The sequence below is a fragment of the Hylobates moloch genome, unplaced genomic scaffold (genome assembly GCF_009828535.3).
Source record: "Hylobates moloch isolate HMO894 unplaced genomic scaffold, HMol_V3 SCAFFOLD_13, whole genome shotgun sequence".
Classification (NCBI taxonomy): domain Eukaryota; kingdom Metazoa; phylum Chordata; class Mammalia; order Primates; family Hylobatidae; genus Hylobates; species Hylobates moloch.
Genome location: NW_026652288.1, coordinates 24,740,350 through 24,750,044, shown reverse-complemented (window position 1 = coordinate 24,750,044; position 9,695 = coordinate 24,740,350). Strand labels below are relative to the sequence as shown.

The 9,695-nt window shown below is 49.0% G+C and overlaps 1 protein-coding gene across 2 annotated transcripts in view; it reads right to left on the bottom strand.

The window, feature by feature from the left end:
* Positions 1-9,283, bottom strand: part of EFR3B (EFR3 homolog B) — a 113,170-nt gene extending 103,887 nt beyond the window's left edge. Inside the window, exon 1 of one of the 2 annotated variants that reach the window (XM_032172404.2) lies at positions 9,040-9,283. In XM_032172404.2, the coding sequence (XP_032028295.1) occupies positions 9,040-9,046 (7 nt within the window). In that variant the 5' untranslated portion in view covers positions 9,047-9,283. The remainder of the gene's footprint in view (positions 1-9,039) is intronic. The other variant, XM_032172405.2, reaches the window with a different exon arrangement.
* Between the last annotated feature and the right edge of the window lie 412 nt (positions 9,284-9,695).

Genomic DNA, 9,695 nt, shown 5'->3' with positions numbered 1-9,695 from the left:
CAAAAAAAAAAAAAAAAAAAAAAAAAGAGAAATATTAGTGATGAATGGCCATGCAGTGAATTAAAATATGGTATGCAAAGAAGTGTGACCAGATGGCCTCCTGAGATGGTGAAAGCAAGAACAGCTTCTCAGTGAGAGATCTCAGAAGATCACATCATCCATCAAAAGAGAAATCAGGCTGGGTGTGGTGGCTCATGCTTGTAATCCCAGCACTTTGGGAATCTGAGGCGGGTGGATCACCTGAGGTCAGGAGTTCGAGACCAGCCTGGCCAACAGGGCGAAACCCCATCTCTACTAAAAATACAAAAAAATTAGCCAGGCATGGTGGCTCATGCCTGTAGTCCTAGCTACTCAGGAGGCTGAGGCATGAGAATCGCTTGAACCTAGGAGGTGGAGGTTGCAGTGAGCTGAGATCATGCCACTGCACTCCAGCCTGGGCAACAGAGTGAGACACGGTCTCAAAACAAAAGAAGAAAAAAAAGAGAAATCATATCCACAACTGCAAAGGGGCTGGAGCCTCTGCAAGCAAACCAGGAGGCAGCCGAGAGCAGGGCCAGTGGCAATTTCACTGAGGGGAATCAGTCACTCCACCTCTCCACAAACTCGCATTTGGACCAATCTTAATACCATGCAAATAGATAAAGAGCAGATTAAGGTGACTATATTTTCAAAAGAAATATCTAATTTAGACCAACGTTTAGGAAGTATCTCCTGTTCTAGGATGAATTCCTCTCAAATCTTAGCATCCCACAAAAGCTGTATTCGTCCTAGGCAATCTCATTAATTTTACAATGCTAATGAATCTTGTAAATGACTTTCCCCCTCTTAATTTTGGCCTACAGTAAGCTCAAAATGGAATTTGCAACATGGCCTGCTTATATGCATTTTTTTCTCTGAAATAACTTTATTCCTGGCTTTTTTGTGTCTAAGATTTTCTTTGCTTTGATCTCTTTATGTATTGTCATGTGTGTGTGTAAAACATATGCCCCAAATCTTCTTTAGAATAAATGTATAGCTCTAGATAATTTATTTTCTATTTTAAAATCAACTTTTTAAAAATAACTGCTTATATAACCCCCATTTTATGTACCATGGAAAAAAATTTTTTTAAGTTTCAATTCACCTTATCCTCACCCTTACCCCTGCACCCCCACACAGAGCTGTTTTTTAAAAGAAGCCAACATCATCCTTTGCATATGCACAGAAACTTGTGGTCCAAAGCTTTCTTGCTCCTTAGGCCACCACCTGTGGCTGCAACAACTGTCTCCTCCTCTGCTTCTCTTCATTTTCACATCACCTCCCACCACCCTGCGCAGCTGCCCCCAGCTTGATTTCACTTCACATCACTTGAGCAAATCAGTCCTTTGACAGTTTCAAACCATCAATGGCTCCCACTGCTCATAGGAATGAGTGAAAACTCCTTATCTTGACATTATCTCCTTATCTATTTTTTTATTTTTGTGAGATGGAGTTTCCCTCTTGTTGCCCGGGCTGGAGTGCAATGGCTTGATTTCCGCTCACAGCAACCTCCACCTCCAGGGTTGAAGCGATTCTCCTATCTCAGCCTCCCAAGTAGCTGGGATTATAGGCGTGCACCACCACCTCTGGCTGATTTTCTACTTTTTTTTTTTTTTTTTTTTTTTTTAGTAGAGATATCATTTCACAATGTTGGTTAGGCTGGACTCGAACTCCTGACCTCAGGTGATCCACCCACCTCGGCCTCCCAAAGTGCTGGGATTGCAGGCATGAGCCACCGTGACCGGCCTATCTCCTTATCTATCACATAATTCTCCACTTAAACTCTGCTCAAACCCAGGCAGCCCCCCGACTCTCCCTGGACAGGTCTTCTCCATCCCCACCTCCATGCACACTTCCTCACATTGGTGCCTCCACCAGCCACACCCGCCTCCCTTCTCCTCTGCCCCTCAGTAGAGGAGAAATGGCTATTGCTTCTGAAGCCTCCCCAGATGACTCCACCTCGCATGGGTCTCTTCCACTTCAAGATATTGCTGGTTGAACATCTGATGAGTAACTCCATTCCACCTTGCAAAACAGTGCAACTTTACTGAACTTTATATCATTTAATTGTTTGCATGTTTTATAACTTGTTTGCCCAGTTAAATTCTAATGCTCTTGACAGAAACTACTTTTATATATTCTTCTATCCCTCATGATGGCCTCTGTAGTATCATACACAGCTGCTACTCCGTAAATACTTGATAGCTTGTATCCCTAGTCTATATCCCTTCCAAACACAGAGCAGACAGCAAAAGACAGGCAAGTAGTTAATAACGCATACTCGCATGACAATTTACTAACACGCAAATAGTTAGAAGACAAAGAAGTGTTTCACTAATAATAAAGAATGTAAGTTAAAGTGATATACATTCTCTATCAAATTAGCAAGTACTAGGAGAAAAAATCTTCATATTGAATGCTCTCAAGAGTATAGGGAGATGGGTGATTTTATAACTGCTAGTAGGAGTATAATGGATACAAACTGAAAGCAATTGGACAATATGTAACTAGTCTTAAAATGTTTATATACCTTGACCAATCCATTTGAAGGGCTACAATCTAGGGAAAAATTCCGCTAGTAGGAGTATAATGGACACAAACTGAAAACAGTTGGACAATATATAACTAGCCTTTGTAGGGAGCAGCCCCACAGGGTCAGTGGGTTTTACCCCCCATGTGCAGAGGCAAGAAATTGTAGAAATAAAGACACAAGACAGAGATAAAAGAAAAGACAGCTGGGTCCAGGGGACCACTACCACCAAGACGTGGAGACTGGTAGTGGCCCCGAATGCCTGGCTTTTCCTAGGTTATGATTGTAGAGCAAGGATTATTATAATATTGGAATAAAGAGTAATTGCCACAAACTAATGATTAATGTTATTCACATATATAATCATATCTATGATCTATATCTAGTATAACTCTTGTCGTTTTATATATTGTATTATACTGGAACAGCTCATGCCCTCGGCACCTGGGTGGCTTGCCACCCACAAGTCTTAAAATGTTTATATATCTTGACCAATCCATTTGAAGGGCTACAGTCTAGGGAAAAATTCCGAAGTTCACAGAAAGCTTTGAGTATCAAGTACTTCTCCAGGGGCTGTAATTTAGAAACACCCCTAAATGTACAGAAAGAAAATCATACATCCTTTCAGTGTATCGTTACATAGACATTAAAAATGATAGCCAAGGAGTTTACTAACTTGTAGGGCGTGCTTATATTCTAGTGCTAATTTAAAAAAAAGGACATAAAATGATATAAAATGAATGATTCCAGGCCAGCTGTGGTAGTTCATGCCTGTAATCCCAGCACTTTGGGAGGCTGAGGTGGGAGAATCGCTTAAGGCCAGGAGATCAAGACCAGCCTAGGCAATATAGCAGGACCCCTTCTCTACAAAAAACAAAAAATTAGCTGGGCATGGTTGCACATGCCTGTAGTCCCAGCTACTCAGGAGGCTGAAGCAGGAGATCACTTAAGCTCAGGAGGTTGAGGCTACAGTAAGCCATGATAATGTCACTGCACTCCAGCCTGAGGGAGAGTGAGATCCTGTGTCTAAAATAAATAAAAGGTTCCAACCACCTAAACAAACACATGGAAAGAAAGATATTAGAACAGTAAATGTTATGTTGTTTATAGTTTACTGTATTTTCTAGATTTTCTAGGGGGATTAGATGATTTTTTATATTTTTCCTTTGTTTGATACAAGGAACGGTATCACAGTACAGTACTGTTCTTAATCTTACCGAACATAAATTTTTATTTGTTTTATTTTTGCCTTTAAAAGAAAAATTAAGGGCCAAGCATGGTGGCTCACGCCTGTAATCCCAGCACTTTGGGAGGCCAAGGGGAGCGTATCAGTGTGAGGTCAGGAGTTCGAGACCAGCCTGGCCAATGTGGTGAAACCCCATCTCTACTAAAAATACAAAGATTAGCCAGGTGTGGTGGCACACGCCTGTAATCCCAGCTACTCGGGAGGCTGAGACATGAGAATTGCTTGAACCTGGGAGGTGGAGGTTACAGTGAGTCAAGACCACGCCACTGCACTCCAGCCTGGGCAACAGCGTGAGACTGTCTCAAAATAAATAAATAATTAAAAAATTAAAAAAATTAAGAAACAGGGAAAAGAGAGTTAAGAAAAGGGGAAGGGAAAGTGAGGGCACCTCTCTTATCCTAATTCATCTCTTCCGTGAGATAAACACTGCTGTCATCTTTCCAGAGGCAGGAAAGAGGCTCAGAAATGCTCAGGTTCAAGATTACCTGAGGGTCGGAGCTAGGGTTCAGACCCAGGCTGTGGGGTTCTTGGTGCTTCTTGAGGCCAGGATCAAAAAGAAATAGCAAGGAAAGGGCTGAAGGAGATTAACACAAAACCAGAGCGGTAATTGATGTCATATATAGAAGGTTGCTTTAAATGGGTAGAATTGTGGATGATTTTTTTTCTCCACTCTTTTCCAGATTTTTCTGTAATATAATATTACCTTTTTATTTTTATTTACATACAAGAAAAAAACTGTGACCACTTGTATTCACTGAACTGTGAGCAGCAAGAGAGAAAACAGGCTCACCTGGCCCCCTTCTCAAGGGGAATAAAGGAGCTGGAGTGGTGGGTAGGAGGGGGAAGGGCACACAGCTCCCACATGCACAGGCCATACCTGGCATCATGGGGCTGCAGAAACCTCAGGATCTGGGGGAGGAGGCTGGTGCATGTGTGTGCACATGAGCACATGTGCTGTGGGATCGCCCGTGAGGAGGAGCAGGGCGTCTATGGAGATTTCTGCAGAGGTAAGACTTTGCACTTCAGGGGGAGCCTGCCTTGCCCTGCAGTTTCTCCAACCTTTTGGCAACAGTCTCACTCACCAAATAGGATTCCGTCAAGCGCATTTTCAGTGTGGTTTTTTGTTTTGTTTTGTTTTGAGATGGAGTCTTGCTCTGTCGCCCAGGCTGGAGTGCAGTGATGCTATCTCTGCTCACTGCAACCTCCGCCTCCCAGGTTCAAGCAATTCTCCTGCCTCAGCCTCCCCAGTAGCTGGGATTACAGGTGCACACCACCATGCCTGGCTAATTTTGTGTTTTTAGTAGAGACAGGGTTTCACCATGTTGGCCAGGCTGGTCTCAAATTTCTGACCTCAGGTGATCCACCCACCCTGGCCTCCCAAAGTGCTGGGATTACATGTGTGAGCCACTGTGCCCAGCCCAAGCACATTTTCAAAAAGTTGTTCACTGTTGCTATTTCCTTACAGTCAGCGCTCTCAACCACTAAGTGGAATGAGAGGCATTTGCTGAGGATGAGGCAGCACTCAGAGGTGAGGAAGAATTAGGGCAGCTTTGGTGTTAGTGGGATCGGGGTGCACAGACTGTGTTTGGGGAAATCCTTTCCAAACATCCCTCCTAGCTGGCTGCCCTAATTCAGAGGGTGGCATTTCTCAGAGCTCTGTTTCACCTCGGGTAAATGGGATGCTCCAGCCCAGATGAGAGCAACAGGGAAACTCTTAGCTGTATAAATTTTTTTTTTTTTTTTTTTTTTTTGAGATGGAGTTTCGCTCTTGTCTCCCAGGCTGGAGTGCAGTGGCGCCAATCTCAGCTCACTGCAACCTCTGCCTCCTGGGTTCAAGTGATTCTCCTGCCTCAGTCTCCCAAGTAACCAAGATTACAGGTACCTGCCACCACGCCCAGGTAATTTCTGTGCTTTTGGTAGAGACGGGGTTTCGCCATGTTGGCCAGGCTGGTCTCCACCTCCTGACCTCAGGTGATCTGCCCACCTCGGCCTCCCAAAGTGCTCGGATAACAGGCGTCAGTCACCTCACCCAGCCTTAGCTGTATAATGCTAACAAAAAGAAAAGCTCATGGGAATCCATTTTTGCATAGAATTTGCTAATGATCTTCCCACCCCAGTAAAAATGCTTTCATTTTTTCATGTCCCTTGTCAATCTGCCTTCATAGGATTCCCACACAAAACTGTGGGCAGACACTGTGTCCTTTTAGAGAGCCATTTCCAGAAAGTGATGGGTTTAGGAATGACTGAGTGGTGAGGAGACAGCTGGGGTGAATCTGAGAAAGGGAAGTGGCTCAGCGGCTTGGCACTGGCACAGTCGAGGTGATGTGCGTGTGTAAGCGGGGGTGGCAGGTGATACAAACAGGCCTGTGCCCGAGTTGGCAGAGAGGAGAGGAGGGAACAGGTCCAAGGGGGCCCGAAGGGGACAGGCTCTTGAGCAACCAGTTTCAGGAGCTCGGAACCTCTTGTGATGCTCACAACAGACCTGGAAGGTAGACAGACATGAATTTCACTTCTGTATACAGGAATTTAATTCTGAGTGACAATCCCCCTTGCCTAAGGTCACCCAGCCATGAAAGGGCTTCTGGATTAAGATGGGATGACCCCAGAACAAGGATTCCTTCTATCCTAGATAGCACTGTGTCCAGCAAAGACATGGGGTTCCCAGCCTCCCATAAGCAGAAGGTAGAAGGCTGAGCTGTGGAGGGCAGAGGCAGGGTGAGGAGGGGGAGGGATGGGAAATGGAGATCCTCCAGAGCTGGACAGATGGGAAGACAAATTTATAGTGGCACAAGTCACCAAGGTGGGTGGACAAGGGACACCTTTACCTAAACTCTTAGGTGACTTTTGGCTCCACAGGGGGGCCTCTCTGCCTATCAGTTAATAAAACCCCTGCTGGTATTTTTCTAATGAGCCTTTATAGGACACATGGGGGAGGCTAGGAAGTGGGAGGGGGAGAAGCGCAGTGCCAGGAGGCCCCCGTTTTCATTCTGCCCTGTTCCATCTAACTGTGTCACCCTGGAAAAATAACTTGTAAAACAAGAGGAAAATAGCAATTATAAGAAGTCTATAATTCTATTCTCCCCCCGCCCCCCCGCCTCCCGAACCTCCTTACTCACTTTTTTTCATCACTCTATTGACTTCCGGTGAGAAAATGATTTTAAATATCACACGAACCCTTTCTTTTCATGAAAGTCAGGAATATACTAAAATCCAAGCAGCTGAGTCCTCACCAGGGGGAGAGGGCTCCCTCCCACACCTCCTAATATCAGACTCTGCACCCAGCAACTCAGTAGTAATTTCCCACCCAAGCTTGGTGTGACTTTCCTTTGCTGCAGGCAACTGCCCAGAGGATTCCTCCATTACAATCTTTCTATGAATCATTCAGGGTAAATACCATCTCTGTTTGCATCTGGGGAAATAAAAATATATTATAAAAGAGAAATGAAAATCTGAGATGTGTCTGAAAATAGCACCCAGATGCTTTGGGTCCCCAGTTCACCTTTCTGACTATACAGCTCTTCCTTGTCTTGCTGCATACAACAGAGGCAGCCTGGGACCCCCACCTTCAGATATCTCGGGTAAACGACCAAATTATCTTGGACTAAACGCAATGAGGCAGCCCAGCAGAACCCAGTTCCTAATTCTGACCCATTCTGATGAGCCTGTCCTAACTCCTTCCCCACTGCAGGTGCCCCTGCAGTCACATGCTTTTGTCAAATGATCTGCAGCTTCAGGCTGCTACCTCTGCAGAAAAGAATAGGGGGAAAACAGAGAGAGTAAAAAAATACACACATACTCGTATATATATACAAACATATCACAACCTCTGGTTTATAAAGCATAACCGCCTTTTTACCTTTCCCCAGAGTCCCCAGTGGTCAGCGGCACAGCCTCTCAGGCCAACCTCCCCCTCCTCCCACTTGGTCCAAGAGAAATGGTACTTGCTGAGGGGACCTGCTGATGTCTCACCCTGGATCAGAAATGCAAATGTATTTCTGAGCAACTGGGCAGGGAAGGAGACTGATGAAAAAGTTGAGTCAGTCGCTCTCTCTCTCTCTCTCTGTCTCTCTCTCTCTCAGTAGGGGTGCCCACCAATTGCTGAGCCTTTCCACCAGGCTCTCAGCTTCCTCTGCCTCTAACAAACTTTGTGACTCACAGTCTGTTCGCGGAGCGAGGCAGCTGAGCAGCCGAGCAGCCTCAGTGATGGGTTAAATTGGGAACGCACTCTTCTCCAAACACTGACCCCTCAAGTGCAGCCTGAGCCCCTACCTTGCAGTGGGGGTAGGAGGTGAGCACAGCTCCAATTCTTTTGCTGGCACTAGAAGAGCTGCCAGAGACCTGGGTTTTCATGGGCTTAAGTCTACCGAGATCACACACACACGCACAGCCCTTGGTGGGCTGTAGGCTCGGGAATGCAGTCCATTCCTAGACTAGTCTAGGTCTCCAGTGCTCCATTCATCAGAGCTGCAATGTGGGACCCAACGCGCTCTCTCTTCTTCACCCACACTGCCTGCAAAACCAGAGGGATTCCTAGCAAATGATCAAGCAGAGCCGTGCATCGTGAGGGTCTGGCTAACTGTTGCACGGCAGTTGAGGGGATGGCGGTGGAGGCGGGGAGAGGTCAGGGCTGTGCTGCACCTTCTCAGCAGCGTCTCCTCCCTTCATCACTGCGGAGGGAAAATCTGGAAGTTGGGGAACCTTGATCCCGCGGGGCGGCAGGGGCAGGCAGAGGCCGAGTCCATTCAGGCCGGCGAGACGAGACTCGGCCACTGGCTGCTCCCCGGGCCTCTGCGCCTCCGGCGCCGCCTCCCGCCTTCTCCGAGCCGCGCAGACGACCGGCCGCGGGCGTCTCCCTCAGCCCTGGACCGGCTTCCCACAGAAAACTCCCAGGCACAAACCGCTTTTGTTAATTCCACAAATGCTGCCACATGACCACCTCCTCCAGCACTCCCGGTCTGCTCGGCTCCGGGAGACCCGCTTTCCCCTGAGCCTCCGCCCCCCGAAGGACCACCGCCCAGCACCGGCACGCGCCAGGCCCGGGGAGGACCCCAGGGTCCCCGGCCCAAGGCATCTTTGTCCTCGCAGCGCAGACGCGCGCGCACAGAACGACCGCAACAGCCCCGCCGGGCACCAGGTCAGCGGCCTGGCCCCGCACCGAGGCCACGCAGGGGGACAATGGTCCGCGCCGGGGAAGTTTGCGGAGTCGCCCCCGCGGGCCCGGGCCCGGGCGTGGAGCCCTCCTTACCGTACATCTCGGCGGGGCGCGCGCCTCCCGGGAGGCCGGCGTCGCTGCGGCGTTCCCAGCCAGCCCTCGGCGGCGCCCGCCTTTCATTCACAGTCGGGGCGGGGGCTGGCGGCGGCCGACAGGGGCGCGGGCGGGGAGGGAGCAGACGCGGGGGCCGGCCGCGGGCAGGACGGAGCCGGGCGCCGCCAGCCCATTCAGCGCCGGGCTGCCGCGGCCGCCTCCGCTCGGGTTGCTGGGCCCCGCTGCGCGCAGGGGGCGGGGCCTATGCTAATACTAATGCCCCTCCCTCTCGGCTCGGCCAACCCGCGGCCTCTGCGAGCCCCTCGCCCCGCCCCGCCCCTGCGCCCGGCCCCCGAGAAACCCACAGCCGGAGATGCGCCTTTTCCAAGGCTGTCGCCCTAAGGGTTGCAGCGTGCACCTGCGGAGCTATCCACCCCAACTCCCTGCTCCTGTCGGAGCGCTCGGAAGCTCTCCCTAACCTGGGGTCTTCGAGGTCAGCCGGGGCGCTGGGAGCTGCAGGTGCACCCCTCCTCCGGTTCTGTCCAGGCTGCGTGGGCTAAGCCAGGGGGCGCAAGGATGGGAATTGGGGAATAACCTCCACCCTCTCCTGGCTAGGTACCTTAGCTGAGCGCCGTTCTCTGATGAGGCCCTGCAGC